We start from the raw sequence: 22,287 nt of genomic DNA, 5'->3' as shown, positions 1-22,287 counted from the left end.
GAGTTAACCCGCCCGGTGTAAAGCAGCTTAGTGCGACTTCCCCCGTTGTTGTTACAGATGACTAACACTGTTGTGTGTGAAGGTAGAGCCGTCCTCACCGGCGGCAGGTCGGCCCGTCAGGTGAGTGATGCTTCGGACTTGTGTGTGTCGTAAAGCTGGTGACATTTACGGAATGAGACGCCGGCTGATTGATGCACTATGAAGTTGGGAAGTAGTGCGGCCTGCAAATCACCTTTTTACTACAGCAACACACACACACACACACACACACACACACACACAAAGATGCAGATAGATGGCACTCAATATAGGGCAGCCTATCTTTTTGATGCCGTCGTAAATCCCCGTTGGTTACCCTGCCGTGGAATGCAGCAAATGCTTGTCTCTCCTCCAAGGCCTTTTCCCACGTCCTCTCACGGGGGTTAGTTACAGTATCACCAGATTACGGCGGCACCGCCCACCTGTGAGGTCGGCCGCAGTGCAGAGAGGAAAGGTCAGGAGTTGTCGTGTGGTCATTAAGTGCTTAGTGCTGTGAACTGTGGGACCAAAGGCCACGCGTGTTTACTTTTCACGCATGTCATTTTAACACGGCTTTACACACCTCAACTCAGCTGCTACCGCCGTATTCAGCACGGACCCCCCCCCCCCCCACACACACACAAATGAACCCTGACAGACCGTGCACGTGTTTTTAAAACTATGTAGCACTGCTGCACCCTTCTCTTCTCTCGCTAGCGATGCTTCTCCGGAAGGAACAGGGACGGAAATTAAGAGAGGACAGACGAATGAAGAGAGACGATCAGACGATCAACGGGGACAAAAGTCTTTTGCATTAAGGTTACAGAAGCTGACAGCAGTTACTGGAGAGGTGGCCACATCACAGTGGATTCATGATTCCGTAGCAGAGCGTATTCATGACTGCCCTATTTAAGACTCCATAGGCTTGTCAGGCTTTGTTTTACGTTCATTATAAAGCAATGATGGCATGTACACGCATGCTATGATTTCACCTTTTTAGGACAAGCCCACGTCTGTGGAGATACTCAAAGCCTGTAACCGTGCCTACCGATGAGGATTCAATTTTCTGACGCAGTCATCTACATTATGACGCATGTGTTGTCTCTCGGCCTGCTGAAGGGTTAAAGTAGAGTTTGTTATGTCTGTAGGAGAGACCACAGCAGCGATCAGCGCTTTATTGCGATAGACGCTCGGCACGGACAATAATTTATAAGGTAAGCATCATGTTGTGACCTTGAGAAACCCATTTTGTGTAATTACTGGACGATAATGAGACGATAAATCATCATCCCAAGAAAACCAGGTTTTGAGTAAAGATCTTGATATAACGACATCAACGCATTTTGGCGTGGCCTTGGTCAGCCGGGCCTCCATAACCCACTGACAAGTAGTGCCTCATGTTGTTGATAAATCATGCAAACCGAGTCGTAGAAAGAGAAGTAAATGCTGCAATAATAGGTGTTCCTCTAATATTCTAGAGTTCATCCGAGCACCTCGATTACTCCAGTCAAATCTGGGTTAGTAAAATGAAGAGGAGGCGTGTTCGCACCAATGGGACTCACCCTGCCTCTCGACTCACTTGTTTCTCCTTCCTGTCCACGTTTCTTCTCCTTCTGTCGCTCTCCCCTCCACCTCCCTCCCCCTCTCTCGCCCCCTTCCTGTTATTTTAGTGCGGGCGGCTAAAGTGCAGGAATCATCAGAACAGCCCATGTGCAGCTGACTTCTATTCAGAGCTATAATGGCTGACGCTGTGTGCAGCTGAGCCCCATTCAAAGCCAGAATGGCTCCTCCATGTACAGTTGATTTCTTCCAAGACGCCCAGTTCCGCCACTCGAGCCGTCTGCGGTTCAAAGCTGTTTTTTTTTTTTCTCTCCCCATCATGCTCTCCCTCCGTCTGCCTTCCTTCACCTCCTCTCTCCTGACAGATTTCTAAAGTTAACGTTTCCTACTTTAGAGTATTAGGAGCCCGATGTGTGCAGGAGGTGGTGCCTTTGAAACCTTTTTCTTAATGCTGGCCCCGGCTGCTGCGGCTAAGCCTCTCACCGGCCCCGAATGAACAGTGGGATCAGTGCTAAAGCAGTCTCTTGGTGTCAGTGTTACAGTATGACCTTATGTGGTTAGCCTGAATTTTCAAATTGTGGTTAACGCAGGTCTATCACATCCTATTAATTTCAATGAATTGCTAAGCTAGCATGAGCTAGAGCCTTTTCGTGAGCTCACAGCAGGTCAGCTGAACATGCAACATATATGAAGAACTAGGAAGCCAATCAAATGCCTCCGGTGCAGACCAGACCCGTGTCTGCAGTCGTCTGTCTCACGCGCAGCACTGCTCCTGAACGCGTCCTGTGTCGACGCAGATGGACGACCGAAGCTGCTGCTCCGCTGACGTGCTGCTAAAACCAAATAACAACTTCCTAGGAAATGTTGAGGAAGGAAATAATGGAATTTTTTTCTTCCAAATATATTTCGTTTTCAATCGTAGAAAATTGAAACTAAACAGCAAATATTCACAGTTGAAAAGCTGGAACCAAGGACTAAAAAAAAATAAAAAAAACTGCTAGGCAATTATCAAAATATCTGCTTATTAATTTTATGTCAGTCAACTAATCGATTAATTGACTGATCATTTCAGCTGAATCCAAACTGAATAATCGCTCCGCCCTGCGCGCAGACTGTAGATGGACTCACTGGAGGAGTGAAGTGATGCAGTGTCTTTGTTTGGCCTTCCTTCTACATTAGCCTTCTCTTGGTCTACTTGTCATGTCATTTAGACCATAGCCAATTTTTTTTTTTTTTTTACCTTCATGCTTTTCCTCAAACAAGCATTTTATTCCAGGCTTGCCCATCTCGCCTGCCCTCCCTCCGTTTGTCCCGGCTTGTTCGCTGTTGTGTAGAGTGCAGCCTGGAGCAAGGCCTGACATTTGCTGCAGAGGTGAAGCTGACTGGACTGTAGCGTGGAGGGAGATAACGCAGCGGCGGAGACCTGGACTGCATTACTAATGAGAGCTCTTTGACCCAATGTACCTGCTCCAGCAAAGTTTGAAGTGAAACGCATTCCCGCTGGAGTTTGAGTTTAATTTCAGATGGCTGCGAGTGCTGACTTCCTGAAAGTGACAAATTCATTGTTTGCAGGCTGGTGTTACCTTTCAGTTGGGAGGCAGATTTCCCCACAGAGCCCGGCTCTTCACAGTCCAGAAGGCTCCAGAAGAAGCTGGAGGAGAGCTGTCCTTCAGTCGTTTTCAGTGTCACTAGTCAACAGTTTGTTTATTCAAGTAACAGTGACTTGAATTGCTTTAAACGAAGAGGATGCTGCGTTTGTGTGCAGCCTATTTACCTAAAGAATCAATCACTCATCAATGGACCAACAGGTGGATTTGGCGAGTTAATGTGGAATTTACCGTCTCACCCTGTGTGTGTGTGTGTGTGTGTGTGTGTGTGTCTTGGTTAATTGCACTCAGAAGCAGCCTGTAAAATAAATGCCTATCATGTGATGGTGATCTCGGGAGACTGAGGAATGTTTCTGCTCACTAAACTGGTGACCCAGTGGCCTGTGTGTGTGTGTGTGTGTGTGTGTGCGCGCCCACACAGCACAGAAACGTTGCACAATCCCCCCCGGTCAAAGTGGCAGTTTACTCAGCCACACTTCATGGTGTTTATTTCAGTCTGCGTCTCCTGCATGTTTGGGCACGGTGCCGTCCTACCTCACCCCTCTGACGCTAAGCAGCTTTAGCTTGATCACCATCTGTTCAACCAGTCTGTGTTTGTGCACAGAGACTGCCTCGCACTCCTCACCCACTCACACACACACACACACTTGAGCAGCACTGCTTGTGTTGAAACCCCAGCCGGTCGGCGCTGCGCTGTGTGCTGCAGCCAGGGGTGGTATTTTGTTTAGCTGTGAAATGGGTGCTTTCACATCACCACTGTGGTTGTGCTGAGGGTAATTTGCTGTGGGAGGGTAATTCACAGAAGGCAGCAGGTAGTGTTTGTGTCTGTAGTGTGTGTGTGTGTGTGTGTGTGTGTGTGTGTGTTTGTTGGAGGTTTGCTGTGACTCTCTGCTGGCGAAGGCAGCTAGCTGCCTCTGCGTTCCCCAGTTCACCCAGTTCATCCATAGGACAGGGACGAGAGTATGAAAGAGATGAAAAGCCACAGAAACAGACGGAGGTTGAAAGAGCAATATACTCATTGGGACATAATCGTTTTTATTCACTGTGAGCATGGGTTTTGAATGTGTGTGTGCGAGCTGGGTCGTATGATAGTGTATTATGGCCATTGTAGGTAAAAACAAAATAATAATACAGAGCCGGGGAGTGGGGTAACGCTCACAATTTCTGACATTAAAGTCGTATCTATGAGAAACAAACTGTGGGTTTTTTGTTCAAGGAACCACATCTCTTCACTTTGCAAGGCTGCATCCACTTCCGTATCACAGAAGCCTCGGCGGCTGCGTTCCAGTGGAAACTGCGCTCACACAGCTCCAGCAGCTTGGAAAATAGCAACATGGGGGCACTGAATTAGATGAATTAACTGCTTATCAGAGATTATAAAGTCACACATTTACACGTCGCTTCCACTCCCACCAAAAGGCACAAGAGCACATAGTTAATAATATGCTGCTTCATTTATCTGCATCTGCACCAGCTCCCCTCCCTCCTCGCTGCTGCTGAGCCTCATCCTGCCAACATATATACATATACATTTGTCACACACATATCGACACACGGCATTCCACTGGATGAACCGGTCAGTCCAAGTCCATTTACCCCAGTGCGGCGAGTGCAGCTGTACCCGGGAGCTGTATCGAGGCGGTGTCCTCCTGCTGCGCTGCACTGTGAGCCTGACCTGCTGGCTTGTTAATTCTAACCCGCAGCCCTTGAGTGGTAGACCTCCGTTCATCCCATTGACTGAATGGGACGGTGCACTCACTCCACGGCAGGGATGATTCAATGTGTGAACTCTCCAACCTCAGCAATGGGAAGCAAAGTGCAGTCCCGGCTTCTCTGCGCGCGGAGATTTTGCTGCTTAGTCAACATATTTATATTATTATTAATAATAATAATAATAATAATAATAATAATGGATCAAATGACTGTGTGTGACTACGGCCCAAAACTTTACTGTTGCGTTTCACTCTCGCTGCTCCCATCAGGCTGTTTGTTAGTCAAGTCAGTCAAAAACATGACTCCAGATAAATGCTGACGTATGTGCTGGTTGTGTATATCAGTTCCCCATGGTAACCCTATGAGGTGATAATATGTGTTGTGTCCACAGCTTGTTTTCTGCTGCCCCCGTGTGTCCAGAAACTGCCTGTTAAATGTTTTTCTCCTCTGTGTCGTTCAGGGGTCCCTTCAGCGTGGTGCGGAGATGCATCAACAGGGAGACGGGGCAGCAGTTTGCTGTCAAAATCGTGGATGTGGCCCAGTTCACCTCCAGTCCTGGACTCAGCACGGAGGGTAAGCGATCACGACCCCTCCCTGTGTCTGGCTGTAATGTCTCCCTGTCTGCTCCTCGCTCTCTGCTGTTTGCAGGTGCCCGCGAATAAGCCGAAAGACAATTGCCTTTTTGGCCCGTCTTTGATTCATTCCCACTCTGTTACGCTAAAAGTTGGTGAAGTGCAGCGGAGAGGTCAGACGCTCGTCCTTGTTTCCGTGAGTTCTTTTTGTTTGGAGTCCGCGGAGCTCCACTTCTCATTCACTCGGCTGCTCCACGAACACTCTTGGGAGTTTCCCCAGTTCAATCGCAGTCGTCTCCTGTTGTCTTTGGGCTGTTCCATTGAAGCTATTAATTATTTAGCCATGCCGAGGGCACCTTGAGAATCATTGTTTAGGGGAGAGGTATACTGTCCCTCCACTCCACATACGAGTTTGCTTATATTTATCTGAGAAAAAGACTACATTTATGTATAATGCTGAAACAACAGAGGGAGACACTCTGGGAGTATGTTATGTTCTGTATGTCGAGAACATGTTGCAGGTCAGTTTAAAAAACACGTCATACTAACCCTAACCCATTAAAACGTTATTATTAATTAATGGGACGCTTGTTCCTATATTGATTTCGGAGATGTAAACGTAGACTCAGTAGTCATTACTACCCCCTACATACTCCCAACCCCACCTACCTTGCTCGGACCACCCCCATCTTGGAACTCGGCCTCCATTTTGATCTCAGCTACACATCTGTGAAGTTCCCTGACTGCATCTTGCAGGGCTCACGAGGTGAAAACAACAGCGGCCACATGTTGTCACAGCTGGAAACAAGTGTAGAAGATGTATGATTGTACATCTTGCGACCTGAGGAAGAGCAGCATGAACAAACAAAGACAAACAGACAGCTGATTCAGGGGTTATGCACCTGGTTCTGATTTCTGATATGAGGCACGACATTTGCGAGCTATGGACACTTAGATGTGCTTTTTAATTCCGTATCTGTTGCAAATATACTGTCATTAAAAGAGGGCGGAGGGCTCACGCGAGTTGCTGTGTCACAATGCAGACACGCTGTGAGTTCCAGATAATTCACGTGTTTCTTCGAGGAGCGTTACCTGCCACATTACACAGCAGCCTTCTTCACCTTCTAATTCTCTCTCGCTGATGGAGAGTACATAATCCTGCGTGACAGGCGTGCCGGGGCTTCTCCTCACTTTTCTTAAGCTTCCACAAAGCAGACATAAAGTGTTCAGCCGTTCGTACAGTCACGCTACATGCACAGTAAAAAAAAAAGAAGACGTTTTTAATGTCATGGTCGTGTTTATTTTCCGTTGTGAGGAGACACAGGAGCAGAAACGCCTGACACCAACGTGACTTTATCTAGTGTCGTGACACAGATCCTGGTCCAGCCTAAATAATACCCCGACAGGTGCACGTCTACAACTTCATAAAGGTTTTAAAAGGCTGAGCCGAATGTTTGGAGGAGGATTTCATAAGAACGAAGAGACTCAGCCTTTTATTCCTGATGACCGCGATACTTTCAAGTGTCTTTCTGGATTCTCATCAGAATGATACTGAGTTCATGTCCACAGCAGGCCTGAACCTGAAAACACTGTTCACAAGTGGAAGGGTCTTTAACATAATATAGAATAATATAGTACAGTATAATATAGTATGGGATTTAAAATATAATATAAAGTGAAATGTAGTATATAATATAAGTATAGTACATGTACTTTTTTTAAAATACTTGAAAAGGTTAATTGGGAATCAGTTATTTCAATAATATGTTTTTTTTTTTTTTTTTTATTTCATTCAGTTTTATATATATATGAGACCAGCAATAATACAGAGGAAGTCAGTCAGGTTAGAGCTTCAGTGTGAAGAGCTCATATTAATGACCTATAAAAGAACCTGTGAAACGCTAATTAATGAAGCGCAGCGAGCCACGGATGTCTTCATCGTCACCAGTTCCACACATACTGGTTAATTACGCTGTCATCATGGTCACCCCCCCCCCCGTCACCCCTCCTGCTGGCTTGACTCCTACTCTACAGTACATGGAGTGAGAGGCGGCGAGGGATCTTGATTAAACGTTCTCTCTTGAAGACGCTGGGTTTTTTTTTTGTCGTCTTATAAAAAGGTGGTGACGGAAAAAAACCGTCTCGACGGATCACAACAAACCCCTAACTGAAAGGTTTTCATTGTAGCTTGTCTAACGGTGCAGCGGTACCATTTCTCTTCATTGCCAGTATTTATGTTCACATGTGTACAGTTGTGTGGCACATGGTCCACACACTCCCCAGTCATTTATATCCAATCGCAGTCCCTCCTCTGCAGCGCTCGGGAATCCATCAAGGTCTGCGTCTCCCTGCAGACGCCAGCCGGCTCGTCTCACTGTTGATTTGTTTTTATTTTCCCTCTTCGTTGTTGCCTTTAGAAAGCAGAGCAGTTTCACTTGAGCGGGCAGCTGAAACGCAGCACCACAGTTATCAACACACACACACACATACACCCGCGCGCGTGCACAAACACCCGGCACAGAGCTCAGACCAGGGGAAGTGGGTCAAATGGTTCGTGTCTTGGCAATGGATTGGCCAGCAGGGGCCTGACACACACACACACACACACACACACACACACACACACACACACCAGCTTATTTCTCTTCAGCCTGTCCGGAGGTCTGTCTGACGAATAGGTCAGCCCTCTGAGGGGATGAGAGAGAAAAGCCGGCCAAAGAATGAGCAAAATTCATCATGTGCCATCGCCGACTCACTTCCCTCCGCCTCCTTTAGTCTCCGTCTCCATGATTTCTTCACTCGCTCCTTTTTCTTCTCTCTACGTTTCCGTCTTCATTTCCTCTCCCCCCCCCCCCCACCCCCTTGTTGGTCTCTTTGTACCTCCTTCATCTTTATTTTCCTGTCTTCCCTCAGAGCCTTAAAAGCTACATCACTGTGTGTTGTTTTTGTTTTTTACTCTTTCTATTATATTGTTGTGACATCTTGTCCTGACTGTCTGTAAAACCACTGTCGAGTCTCACTCACACACACACACACACACACACACACACACACACACCTACCGCACAGCTCTGTGTGGCGGAGCTGCGGTGGCATGGCCTCCTTCCTCTGCGGGCTTTGACTCCCAGCAGGAGGAACAGGGATCGCTGCAGAGATCACATCTGTCTATCACCTCCTCCCGCTCCTCTATTTTTCCCGTCGTTGTTTCTAAACGCTCCCGTTGCTCTCATGTAGACACTCACATCTGTGGAGAGCGCTGCCTGTAAAGCCTGAGGGAATAAGCAAACATGTAAACAGTGGCAATGAGACACTTTCCCCCCGCTGAACGCAGGAATCTGCCGTCACCATGGATACTGATAGATTCCCTGTTTGCCCAGCTGTTGATTTTTACTGTACATTGTTGTTTCCATACAAAACACTGAGCGCGTATGATACAACTGATCAAACGGACATTAGCATATATGGCAGCTGACATTGTTGTTGATGAAATTTGACCATAATATTTCCACAGTCACACCTCTAATTATACACTATAACTGTGTTGTATGTGTGTGCACAGTGTGCATATACCGTTCTGTACAGGCCACCCTGCAGTCCTACCTGTCTCCACCTTTCTAGCTCATTTGTTTTGGTTATTAATTCTCTGCTGCTCACACTCACACCACAGGATCAATACCATCCTGTTTGTTTTGACTGCTCTCTCACACACACACACACACACACACACACACACACACACACACACACACACAAACTAACTTAAAAGCAATGAAAGTGGCTCCCCTGCAGCACTTTCTCTCAGCTCAATAAAAACTGGTGGTGCGGCGATTTGCTTCTCATTTGACAAAGCATCTTGCGTAATCTCCGGCAGCAGTTACGGTGACGGACATAAGCAGCACGCTCACCAGATGACATTAAATGTGGCAGCCTGCAATGCCCTTAAGGTAGCCACTTATCCGGCTTTAGCAGCATTAGCATCATGTTAGAGCTAGCCCACGCCTTGTGCTTGTCCTCGGAGGATTAGCTTAGTGTTAGCGCCGAGGCTCGCAGCAACACAAGTGGCTCATGGTTTCAACTCGGAGCTTAATTAAATGTCACTGCATACATAGAAGAACAATGCAGGAACTTTTCTTTATCGTGTGTGTGTGTGTGTGTGTGTGTGTGTGTGTGTGTGTGTGTGATATTGCGTGCCCTATCACATCTTTGCAGAATCATCTACTCAGTCATCATTTTCCGATTCAGTGTTCCTGTCCATAAATCACGTGCGCGGGGGGGGGGGGGGGGGGGGGGGGCGGGGGTCTATTTAGCTTCCATGTTCTGTTTATTGAGCATGTATATTTTGGCACAGCCTGGCTGCTTCAGCAGGAGAGTCGGATATTAAAAGTTAATACAGTTAAGTGCGCTTGGTGATGCATTTTCAGCAAATGAAATTGAGACTGTGCTCGAGCAGAAACGTTGTGTTTGTGATGTTTATTTCTCCGGTTCAACCTTCCAAAAAACGTCTCAGAACAGCAGGTGCCGGCAGGGGGAAGTATGAATGAGTGGATCAAAGGATTGAGAGACTGAATGGAAGGATGAAAGTGAGATAGATGAGATGAGGCTGTGTTCAGATGTTCACACCGAAGGTAAATCCCACGTGTTTATCAAATCCAGACTTTAAGATTGACTGTGTCTGGACTGTGATTTGCATGTAAAACTGGTCATATTTGTGTTCAGGCAACACTAACGACCCTCCGTCTGCTGCTGTGTTAAAGAGGTAGCCGTGCACATTAGCTAGTGCTGCCTTTTCAGATGGAGAACGGAGCCGTAACCTCCAGCCGTTCACGCCACAACATCAAATATGTATCTGTAATATGTAACATTGGTATCTGAAATGTCCAAATCGAATTGAGACCTTGCGAAATGTGAACGAGTTGATTTGGGAAATTCAGTGGCGATGCCCGAATCTAAGAAGAATTGAATTAGTTTTCCTCTTGCCTGTTGTAGACGGTAACATCAGCTTTTGCTTGTTTTGAGTTGTCAGCAGATGTTGTACTCGGGGTGACGGATGGATTTTGCTGCAATCGTCAGTTCATAATGTGCTATTGTCGATTTGAGCATGAGTTAATGATTTTTATGTCATCAGGAAATATTGTGATATACTGCTGGGAAGTGCTGAAAAAGTCTTGAGACAATAATAAATGATTCTGTTTCTCTTGTCCCGACTGGTTTTCCATCGTACTTTCATACTTTAGCCGGTAAGATTGTGAAACAGGTATGAAAACAGAGTTCTAAAATGACGTTCTGTGAAGTATTGAAATATCTTGGTGTGAATGCTGCAGAAACAACTGCAATTTCAGTGTCACTCCACAAGTGAGACACTTTTCCAGAAATGTCATGCCAGTCGCACTTCAGACCCCCCCCCCCCCCAACTGTGATACACTTGCAAAAAAAATTGGTTTCCATTCATTCTTTTGGCTGTTAAGAAATAAAAATGCCAACAGATCTCAGTCAGACTGAATATACGGTAATCAGCTGGATTAAAACTCTTAATTAATGGCAGACAAGGGGGAGAAATATCTGGTGGTCTTCGGAGGCGGGGCCGGATGCAGAGCGGAGGAGTAGAATCGTCTCTAGAGAAACGTGTATGAGATGCAGTTTGGATGCAGTTGTCACGGGTTATTAAAGATTCATTGCAGCGCTCCGCCACACTGTAGCTCCTCAGTAGCCACTGTGTGGGTAAATGTCTCATCCAAAGGCTTTGTAATCCAGCGGCATGCTGCAAACCTACCGCCCTTCCTCCATTCCACCAGTTTTACATGACAGAACAATTTGCCATTTGCATGAGAAGACAGTGACAGAACATTGATTTGTCTAAGCAGTGTTTGTCTTGTCCCCGCACACGTCAGTCTTGTCAACGCTCTGGTTTCATCAAATGATATCCACCTATCTTCGCCTCGTTTTTATCCTTCAAAAACAAAACAAATGTACACTTCCTTACTGCTGTTTGTCTCATGAGGAGGAGGGTTTTGTCCGGTGTGTTTTTGTTTTTTTTGTTTGTTTTTTTCTTTCCTGCGTCTGTCGTCTCTCCCCAGCGATTCCTCGAAACAGCCGGCCCCCATTGTTTCTTTTCAGCTTCAGTAACCGCCTCCATTAACAATTAAAGTGGTAGATGCTTATTGCCAGGATGTAAAATAATGGGATGAATACAAACAAACATCACTTGATCCAAAGGGGAGAGAGTCCTGTTGCCAATTTGCATATGAGACGGTCCTGCAGATGAGTCATCGCCGCGGTTCTTCAGGAGCGCGACCTTTATGCTGCGCTATGCACTTTCCATTTCCCCCTCCGCTAACAGTAAGAGCTAAGCTACAGAACACCCCCGTGGTAGGCAGTGCTGTAGATGCTGGGAAAGCTTCAGGGGTCAACTACAGATATCGGTGTGAAAAAACAACAACAACAACAACAACAACACGGAAGCGTTTCTGAGGTGCAAACATGCAGCTCGTTGTCAGTGCTGCCAGACTGCGCCTCTGCAAAATAAGGAAGGAGCAGTTTTATGACATTATGATGAGGGCGGGAGAAAGGTCAGATCTGACGGGGGTGACCGTACTGCGCCAAAGAGGTCCTCATGAATGATGAAGATCTATAAAGAAATGCTGGTGGCAGCTGACAATTGTTGCTGATTGGTCGGAGCGCCTGCACAGTGGGGGTGGAGCAGGGGCACATGCTGCGGCCTCCTGGTGAAGCCCATGTCATGATTCACACGGGGTGCATTAGAGGTCGGACCTGTTTTGAGTGTCGCTACGTACAACGGGATCGATAACTTAAAAAGCAAATAAAGGATCTGTCTCGCGTTAGATCACCTCTCTCTGGGCTCATTAACACTCCCCTTAGTGCTCGCACTCTTTGTTTCACTGCTGCGGTCCGTTGGACCTCCTTAGTTCAGCATTCGCGCGACGGTGTGATCTGAGCCAGGTTTTGTGGTCGTCGTCCTCCCTTGCATCACGTGACTACTTCCAGGCCAACGGGAGAGTTAGCAGTGAGAGAGAAATCAAAGGAATAAAACGACTGAACTGCAAAAATAATAAAAGGTCCTTGGTGAAAGATGTTTGTTGTTTGTGTCCATGATGCACATATTTCAAAGGGGTGTCCTCTCTGTCCTCAGCTGTGGAACAAATCGCGCTAATCGTTTGTTCCGCGTGGGGTACTGAACTCGTCTCGCTGCCATACACGCTCACCTTCCTCTCTTTCTCCTCTTTCTCAGATCTGAAGAGGGAGGCCAGCATCTGCCACATGCTGAAGCACCCCCACATTGTGGAGCTCCTGGAGACGTACAGCTCAGACGGGATGCTCTACATGGTGTTCGAGTTGTAAGTCAAGCTTCGCCTCGACGTGATTGAAGCCTCACACCCAACACACACACACACACACACACACACACACACACACACACACACACACACACACGAGGGTGAAAGAAAAGGCTGATACCTGTAGGAGATGTAGGGGGCGGGTGTCACAGTGGGCTGAGTGCGAAGACGAGGTGGTGTTGGGGAAAGAGGACAGGAAGTAGACAGAGAAGAGGAGGCTGCAGCAATAGCAGGACAGAGAGGAAGCGAACCCAGCGGCGGTTTTATATAATCAGCACTGATATGAGAAAGCTTGTTAGCTGAGGGTGAGGGTGGGGGGAAGAAAAAAAGGAAGGGGGGAGACAGTGTGTGCAGGGTGGGGGGGGGGGTGAGTGCAGCGCTATATATATGAGGGGGGAAGAGATGAGATTAAGATTTCACACTCGCTGCTACCTCCAGCCTTTTCTCAAAGCTGCGCCTTCCTGAGCTCCTCCCAGCCTGCTCCGTATCTTCATCTCCCCTCCTCTTCCAGAACTAATTCCTTTATCATTTAATTCCGTTATCGCTGAACAGGGAAGTGCTCGGGCTCCGGCTCGGGGAGCAGGGGAGAAAACTTTCAAGGAAATGCAATGCCAGCTCCATTTTAAAGGGATTTTTCATGGGGTTTTTTTTTTTGGGAGCTCATTTGAGCGCGAGCGTCTGTTTCATACAAACACTAATGCGCACATGGGAGTGGAGGTAGATCTGAGAGCGCAACAGGTAGCTGAGTCAACGTGGTGGATGCATGCAGGCAACTGTCTCCCAGGTCTGGCTAATCAAGCAGGCTGAAGTGTGGCTTTGAGGTGAAAGTATGGATGTGCTGCAGCCAAGTCCCACATCACAGCGCTGCTTAATTGGTGCAGAGGCTTAGTGACAATAAAGAGTAGGTTACAGTAATTGGGGGAAGAATGGGAACAGAGCAATAATGAGAGACAGAATCTGCTGCTGCTAAATGGCTGGGTCATAATTAAGTGAGTGTGTGTGTGTGTCTAAGGATTGTCATTCAATCCACTACGTGTGTGTGTGTGTGTGTGTGTGTGTGTGTGTCGTGTGAGTAAACAGGACGGAGGCACCGTGTAACGGCCAGGTTTTAACTGGGCGGGTTGGAGACCACATCTTAACTGTAAATTACTCCGGAGGGACTTTTCTCTAAACGTAAAAGCGTCAAACTTCACCGTTAAAGCGTCGGCTTCTCCTCCTCAAGACGGAAGTTAATATTGCGGAGCTGCTCGTCTGTGTGCAAATACTCTCATCTCTCTGAAGAGAACATGTTTGCTCGCGGTTTTAAAACCCGGGAGTTTCTTTGGCATATAACACGTACTGAGTTTATTAGGAGATTTATTATAAGATTTTCTATTAGATTGGGTAATTTATAAAATCGTCGTGACTTGGAGAAGGAGAGGCGTGTGCAGAGACGTGGTTAAACGCCATCTAACAGTGAAAAGAGACCATCTGTTCAGTGTGGATTTTTAAATACCATGTCAAATTCTTTCTTTATGCTTCTTTAAAATGTACCTGTAACAAAATGAGCTCCCTCTAGTGGAGTCTCTCTGGCACATCCTTAAAAACACCTGGGGTTAATCACTGGCCCCTCCAATCCGTGCATGTCACCGATCAGACTCTCTCGAAAAGAAGTCAAAATGGAACGTCTCAGGTTTGCTTGAAGGCGCACACAAAGGTAATGAATTCCCTTGCGTTGGTTCGGTCTGGCCTGCCTGTGAATCCCTGACCCAGTGCAGAGCTTCACAGGAAGATTGTCAGCTTCACGCCGCTTCAGCATCTGCAGCTGTGGTGAAACGGCTTGAGCCCGCCGAGACGAGGCGCGATTACAGCTTCTCCTCCGCTGACCTGTGTCTCCCGTTTCACCTGCACAACCACTCGCAGAGAAGTTTTAATAAGTGTGACCTTTCCCTGTTACCCAGAGTCCTGCCCTTTATGCCACACTGATCCTCTCTCTCTCTCTCTCTCTGTCTCTCTCTCTCTGTTTATCAGTATGGATGGAGCAGACCTGTGTTTTGAGATTGTGAAGAGGGCAGACGCCGGCTTCGTCTACAGCGAAGCAGTGGCCAGGTGAGGTTTCATGCTTTTGACTCTGTGCTGTGTACAGAGAGACGTACATGTGAGCAAACACTTCGCCGTGATCTAACAATAACTGTACGATGTCTTCCCCTCAGTCACTACATGAGGCAGATCCTCGAGGCGCTACGCTATTGCCACGACAACAACGTCATCCACCGAGACGTCAAGGTACTTCTGACCTACAGTTCATTTTCTCGCTTCAATACAAAGCGTGCGTAGCGGAAGCTGCCGGAGAAGTAGAGCCAGTGCTAAGACTTGATTATCAAGAAAGACCCCCCCCCCCGGTCAGTCCCAGAAACTGCAGGTCTAGTCGGACCTGTGCCTCAGTTAGGGTTGCAGATGTAGACCTGCTGATCCGGTCCGCCATCTACAGGAAAGGAACTTAAGCTGCTGAAAATCGTCTCAAACACACTCAGCTGCCAGTTTATTAGGAACACTAAATCTTCAGAGCCAAGGACTCAGCGTTTAATATCTACTAGAGAAACGTGTAGTAAACTTGTATTGTTTCATGTACCTGCGGCTCCCTGGGAAACAGATTTGATACTAATGAAAACCTCAGAAACACTCGAGAAGAAAAGAAGAAAAGCTTCAGTTGTCACACTGGTTGCCTGCTGCGGTGCAGATGTTGCAGTCGCGGCGGCATCATGTCTTCATCTGCAGCTCTAAACTGCTGCTGCTGCTTCCTTTTCCTCGTGTAGAACTGGTCTGACCATGACTGCACAGAATCTGCTGCCCCTCAAACATAAATAAGGGAGGGAGAGTGCAGTTCCAGCTAGGAGGTGTTTTTCTACATCAAAATGTCTCTGCCAGAATGTCCCTCACAAAGATCTCATCTTCAGCTTTCAACGTCGGCCGTTGTGAGTTCTCTTTCGTTCCTCTGTAGGATTCAGAAACGGTTCACTTCCTAGCCGGTGCATTCCTTATTAAAGGAGGAAAAAAAAAAGAGACGTAGTTTGTCCTATCAGGGTCAGTGACAAATCAGCTGACAAGCCTCTTCAATAGGACTCCGGGCGTCATTCATACAAAGTAAGACAACTAATTGCTTTGAGTGGTCTGAATGAAAGCGTGGCTGCGGCCCGCTGTGTGGTAGATGGCAGAAAAGCGCGAACTGACAGTTAGCCGATAGTTTGCGCAGCGGGGACTGTCAGATGTGAGATTTCCTCTCATTTCCGCCGCATAATTCATATGTGAGGCCTTCTGCCGCTTTTTCCCCTTCAATATCTCACCCTCACATCGGGTTAGTCTGTAGACGCTTGATTTTACGCGTGCATCTGTGTGAAAGGGTCAACGCGTCGGCTGGCGTCAGTGTTTGTGCTGCAGGTAACTGTTGTGTCAGGCAGTTTGAGCCGACGCTTATAATGAGCAGAGCCTGGCTCTCAGGGAAACAAAACACCTCAAACAAGGCTTTGCATTCAAAGTGGGGTTCCTCCGTCACACCCTCCGCATTCACAAACAAGCAGGGCAAAACACAATTCCCCCGGCAGCCTCCCCAGGCGTGAGTTTAATGGTTTTTATGTGATATTCGCGGATCTTAATTTGCCGTACTTCCTTTTATACGTATTTTTATTGGCTTTTCCAAGAGCCGCGCATTATAATAACGCGCTTTATACGGCCACAGTCAGCTCCCAGCTTGTGGATTACTATCTCCGTCCTCAGCGTTGTGCTCAGGTATTAGTCATCTATACAGTCCTATCTCTCTCTGCCTTCAGTCGGCTGCTCTCCTACACTCGATCCCTGCTGAATCACTGGCTTAGACTCACTGTCTAAAAGCCAGCGATATCCAGCCTGCAAGTGCAGAGGGGCGCGAGATGATTCAGCCGGCTGTTTACAGCTGCGGCGTGTTTCAGTCCTGGTTATTAGAGTGATCGCTCTTTTGTTTTAGCTCCTATTTCCTGTTTCCACCAGCCGTTTGCAATAACTGTGACGCCACGTGTAATTCCTACATTTCTTTCTTCATTTCATTCTTTTTTTGTTGTATTTCTGTGTTTTATTGTCAGTAGGTCACCCCTCATCCTTCACATGTCACTAAATCGAAGGCAGCGTTTTCTCTCTTTAACACACAAAGAAGCCGACATACATGCTTGCTGGGTTCCCGAGTCCAGCAACAGCCTTCTCGTACGAAGTTCTTAAAAAAAACAAAAGGAAAAAAAAGAAACTAGTATCATTAACAATCAGAAGAGACGAAGAAGAAAACCCACAGAGCTGAGATAGTATATTGCCACATGAAGAGCGCAATCAATTGACTCCAGAAGAGAGTCTAACTAAGTCCTCTAATGTTCCCACAAGCTTTAGAACATGAACCCACATTTTTGCCTGTCGAGACTTCATTTCTCTCTAGTGGTGAGACGTTGTGATAATTGATGAGCAACTTAAATGTTGGAGAAGAGTTTTCCCTCCGTGAAAAACAAAATACTGACTTTTTCTGCTAAAGAGTCACAGCAGCAACCTCGATATGTCAACCAACCCCCCCCCCCAGTAACGTTCGATTGAGTACACTGTGCTGGCAGTTTGTCGATTAATAATGTGACACTGTAGTTGAGTCTTCTGTCTGTCTGTGTGTGTGTGTGTGTGTGTGTGTGTGTGTGTCATGCTGTTAACATGTGGCCCGCAGAGAACACTTTAAACACAGGACAGGAAGTACTTCAGCTACACATTCATTCTCTGAGGTCTCAGCAGAAGAAGAACGTTTAGTGGAACTGAGAATGAATCTGAAATGAAACCATCACTTCATCACTTGGACCATTTAGAAGCACTTTGCCCGTGTTACTGTAGTTCCTGGCTGGTTTCCTTTTATAGTAAAAAAAAATATATACATCAGTTAATCAGTTGGATGACAGAAGATTAATCAGCAACTATTTTTTATAATGAATCACTTTGGTCATTTTTTTTCTGGCAAGAATGCCCAACGTTATCTGCTTATCCAGCTCCTCAGCTGCGTGGGGATTTGCCGCGTTTCTTTGTCTTCTGTGGTAAATAAACTGTATTTAGTGGTTTAAGAGAGTTAGCCGGACAAAACAAGCAATGTGAAGACGTCAGCTTGGGCTTTAGGAAACTGTGAAATGGCATTTGTCACTGTTTGATGAAGAAAATAATTGTTTGCACATAAACGAGGCTGTATTTATCGTCCACACCAAACACGACGGAAGCTTCACCCCCAGATAGCGATGACGTTTTGCCTTGTGTATTTAGATCCTCTTTATCTGCTGCTGCACTATTTCCAGCTGCGGTAAGCTCAAGTCGAAAGTCTCTGTTCTGATTGGTCCACACAGGGCTGATATCCAAAGACAGACACACGTCCACATTCAGCAGATTAAACAAGTTAGCAACCGCGCAAACTAGCCTACAACTAGCTTGTTAACATTATTTGCAGTTTCCACGAATGATCACTAAACCTTAAGTTTGTTAGTCTGCGTATACCATATATGTCATATATCGTTCATTGTGAATATCATTTGGAATAATTCGCTTCTTACACGATAACAAGCCCACGCCAGAGTCTCCACTGTGACTGTGCACCGTCACACATTCTGATCAGTCACCACGACTGTCGTGGCAATGTCAGACGAGCAGCCGATCCCAGAGCTGCTCAGGAGAACTTAAAGGAAAGCCAGTTAAAAGACAAAAACAAGTGAGTCGGAGAACACATGCAAGAAAGCATTACACATACAGTAACATGAGAGACGCAGACGAGCCCTGAAAAACAACAAGTGCTGCAATAACCAGTACTATCGGAGCGGCAAACACTCAGAAGTAGTTTCATTTTACTGAAATGTCTTTTCAGAAGATGTTTGTTTTTCTTAATAAGAGTTTCAAACTACACACACTGTTTTCTCAAGGAGGGAGAATTTAATGCATTATTGCTTTATACCAACATGATGAACAGAACATGAATATTTGTGAAAATAAACGCGTGTGTGTGTGTGTGTGTGTTTGATCGGAGGCACAAATGCAGCTGTGACATTGGCCCATGGTGGCGTTCACCCTTTAACAGTGACTCTGTCTGCAGCTCATCAGATGTAGGGGTTTATGCCCTTTACTGGGGACACACACATCACCCACACACACACACACACACACAAACCTGCACACACACAAACCTGCACACATGCAGTGCATTAACAATAGGGCTGCCCTCGCTGAATATGGATCAGCTCGAGCGTGCCACATCTTCCCATGCATGAAAGTCACTGAATTCATTTCAATCGTGATGTTCATAAATCAGCGCGGTGTCTCGTTATTTATCTTCCTCCTCACTTCATCACAGACCTCCACCGCTGACAGCAGCGCCGCTCTGTTTGCGCGTCTATTTCTGTGGATCGGTGTGTTTGCCTTTGGCCCCTCTCATTGCTACAGACAGTGTGCATGCTAATGCACCGCAAGCTGATAGAATTAGTTGATCTGGCTCGGTTTTCGAACGCACAAGTATGAGCGCTGAGAGCCAGCGCCGGTTTGAAGGTGAACTTTCCTTTCTGAGACTGTTCACACATGCAGTGTTTGTGTTATGGCTTTCTGTTTTGAAGTGGAAGTGACGGCGATATGTTTGATCTGCAAAGCACACATCCTGACGTTGTGTCGAGCAATCCGAGGAATCCATAAACACGGCAAAACTTTTGATGTAAACAGAAATGAACAGAGTCACGCTGGAGCAGACCTTTACCTTACCTCACAACAATAGTGTTTCTTTTTTTTTTTTTTTTCTCCAGGTGTGCTCAGGTGAAGGGATCTCCTGTCAGATGCTCCAAACACAAGAAACAGCAGGCTGCACTGCTGCTCTGTGAATTTTAGAGTTTGGCTTCCCAGAATATAACACTGTGTCTCTGCAGGAAGCCTGAAACTTTGCACAAACATCAGTATTCATGTCTTGTAGTGGCGTTTCTGCCTGTCATGTTCGCGGGAACTTCTTCTTACGCTGCGGTTAAACTCGGGCGTGTGCCGACGTGTCGCAGTGTTACAATTGAAGAAGCTGGTGTTGTTCAGCTCGTACGTCGACAGAAAAGATTTTAAAAAATGCATATCACCGCTGACAAAATTAAGTGTGAAAAAAAAGCAGGAATGCAGAGAGAGAGAGAGACACTGAAACTTGAAGATGCATCATGAAATTACGTTATTTTACTTCACCTTTCTGTAATTGAAAGGCTCATCGCAGCTCCAGTCCAGTGCGATGTGATTGAAGCACTCACTGACACTAAATGACGTGGTTTATGTTGTGATGTTGCGCTGACAACATCCGGCCATCTAACTTTTACATTTGACATCACTTCCCGCGCGCTCCTCCCGGTCTTGCGGGATGAATCCGCTCTTAAACTTCAACTTAAAGTCCGTTACCTTCAGACAATATTCCAGGCCAGCAGCTGAAAACACTTTCTTTTGCACTCCGTTGCTTTCCAGACACTCTGATCTTGTCATCACTTACAGGTGGCCAAAACAGACAGACTGCATGGATTAGTCTGTGTGCTTTCACCTCAGTCTCTCTCTCTTCTTGGCTGCGCAGCAAAATGCCACATTTTACATATGAATGGGTACAAGTGAGAGGAAGCTAGTTTCCCCCAGTGAACGCCTGAATGTCAGCTGTTTTTACAAGGTAAAGCGGCGCCGCTCCGCCCGGGCCTCTTTGTGATGCACACAGACGACTTCGGCAGCGTTGTTAGCGCTGTTTGTGCGATGATGGGTGGCTGTACGGCAGAGCTAATGGCTCCTTTAATGGCATCGGATGGGCCTTGAGGTGTCGACCATGAGATTCTGACATTGAGGTTTCACAGTCACACGCTCACAAGCGTGCACACCTCAAAGACCTGCATACATTCATACACGTACTGCTGGTTTTAAACGCGTCTTAGTCGCACACCTTTGTTCTCCACAGAGCTTTTCGTGTCCAGCTGTAAAAGAGTCACGTGCACATGTGGTTTTTGTGCCGCGCAGAAGCTGTTCTGAGCTGCGTCATTAATTATTCTACATACAGTGCATGAACACAGCTGGACAACAATCGGATGCTTTCATCGGTTGCAGCAGCTTCCGGCAACACGAACTGCTTCAGACTGCTTCACCAAGTGGAGCGTAACCAAACGCAGCATTGAGGTCAAATTGACTGCTGATTAGTGACAGAAATGAATGTGTTATTAAGAGCATTTTGCAGCATCTCATTCATCATGAAATGATCGACTGCTTCTGTGGTGCAGTGTTGCACAAGGCAGCTTTTAGAGTAGAGCGTTCTGCAGTTTCATACAGGATATCCCCCTGCAGCCGTATGCGAGGTGCATGTTGTGACACATGACGAGATAAAGACGGGATCCTGCAACCGTCTGAAGACGAGCACTTTATTGATAACTTTTGAGAGCGCACCTCACCGCTCCTGAGAGAGCTGGCCGAGATGATCCGTCATGTCTGAGAGCGTTTTGCCCGAGCAAACAGAAACAATAATCGGTCGTTGCGTTTGCCTTTTGACAACAATGGACAACCAGTGGAACTAATGCCATCTCTGGGGAGACTCCTGCCTTTCTCACAAAAACAAATGAATGCAAGAATGCACACACACACACACACACAGATACATGCACCAAACACACCGAGGTTTAAGTAATACTCTCTGATACGGGCCGCTGGCAGCCGTGATGAAGCCGAACAATCGGGAGAATGATGTGAATAACAGTCGCAATCATTCAGTGAGGAATTAGTTTCAGTAAATGAGAGGGGGGGGGGGGGACCGCCTTCAATTAAGCTGCCACAGGTTACGTTAATTGGGGTAAGTGTGTGTGACTCCATTTTCTTCTTGCCCAAATTAGACATGCCCTCCCTGCCGCTGCACTGCACGTCTGCATAACAACTGCGCAGCGTGCGAAGGGTAGAACACCGTTTCACAGAAGGAACGAAGTGACGTTTTTTAGTTTTCAGGGTCGAGACAAGAGAGACAGAAAACCTCTCCCGAATCACTGCAATCTCTCTAATCAGTGTCTTCTCACTAACCAGCTGCCGTAAGCGAGATAAGCGAAGCCTCGAGTCAATAAAGATGTTGATGCGCTCATCTAGTCCGCTGCGTGTCAGCCTGACCTGCAGATAACGCCGTGACCTACTCCGCAGTGTGTCTAGGAAAAGGTATTTATTAGTTTTGTTTTGGCAATATCAGATTTCCCCAAAACGATGCCAGATGATGCTCGATCCAAAAACCAAACATTACACGTTTGCTAAGTTGATGTAAATGCAAATAGAATAGGCGTCAGAATTCTTTCTTTCTGCCTACTTCCGACACCAAACCTACGCCTGCGGCTAGAGATGAGGCTCAGTCATAGTTTTCCTCCAGCTTCAGTACATCACAAGCAGCGAACGGCTCAAACAGCACATCGCTTCTTATTGTGCCCCCCCCCGCCGTCTCCT

The 22,287-nt window shown here is 46.7% G+C and overlaps 1 protein-coding gene across 6 annotated transcripts in view; it reads left to right on the top strand.

Annotated features, from left to right (window-relative positions):
- caska (calcium/calmodulin-dependent serine protein kinase a) overlaps positions 1–22,287 on the top strand; it is a 97,351-nt gene that overhangs the window by 33,273 nt on the left and 41,791 nt on the right. For all 6 annotated transcript variants that reach the window (XM_070915328.1, XM_070915326.1, XM_070915325.1 and 3 more), the window contains exons 2-5: positions 5,359–5,471; positions 12,717–12,822; positions 14,833–14,910; positions 15,015–15,087. In XM_070915328.1, coding sequence (XP_070771429.1) covers positions 5,359–5,471; positions 12,717–12,822; positions 14,833–14,910; positions 15,015–15,087 — 370 coding nt within the window. The remainder of the gene's footprint in view (positions 1–5,358; positions 5,472–12,716; positions 12,823–14,832; positions 14,911–15,014; positions 15,088–22,287) is intronic.

This window comes from Enoplosus armatus, chromosome 11, assembly GCF_043641665.1.
Source record: "Enoplosus armatus isolate fEnoArm2 chromosome 11, fEnoArm2.hap1, whole genome shotgun sequence".
In the NCBI taxonomy this organism is placed as follows: domain Eukaryota; kingdom Metazoa; phylum Chordata; class Actinopteri; order Centrarchiformes; family Enoplosidae; genus Enoplosus; species Enoplosus armatus.
This window is presented reverse-complemented; position numbering and strand designations above follow the sequence as displayed.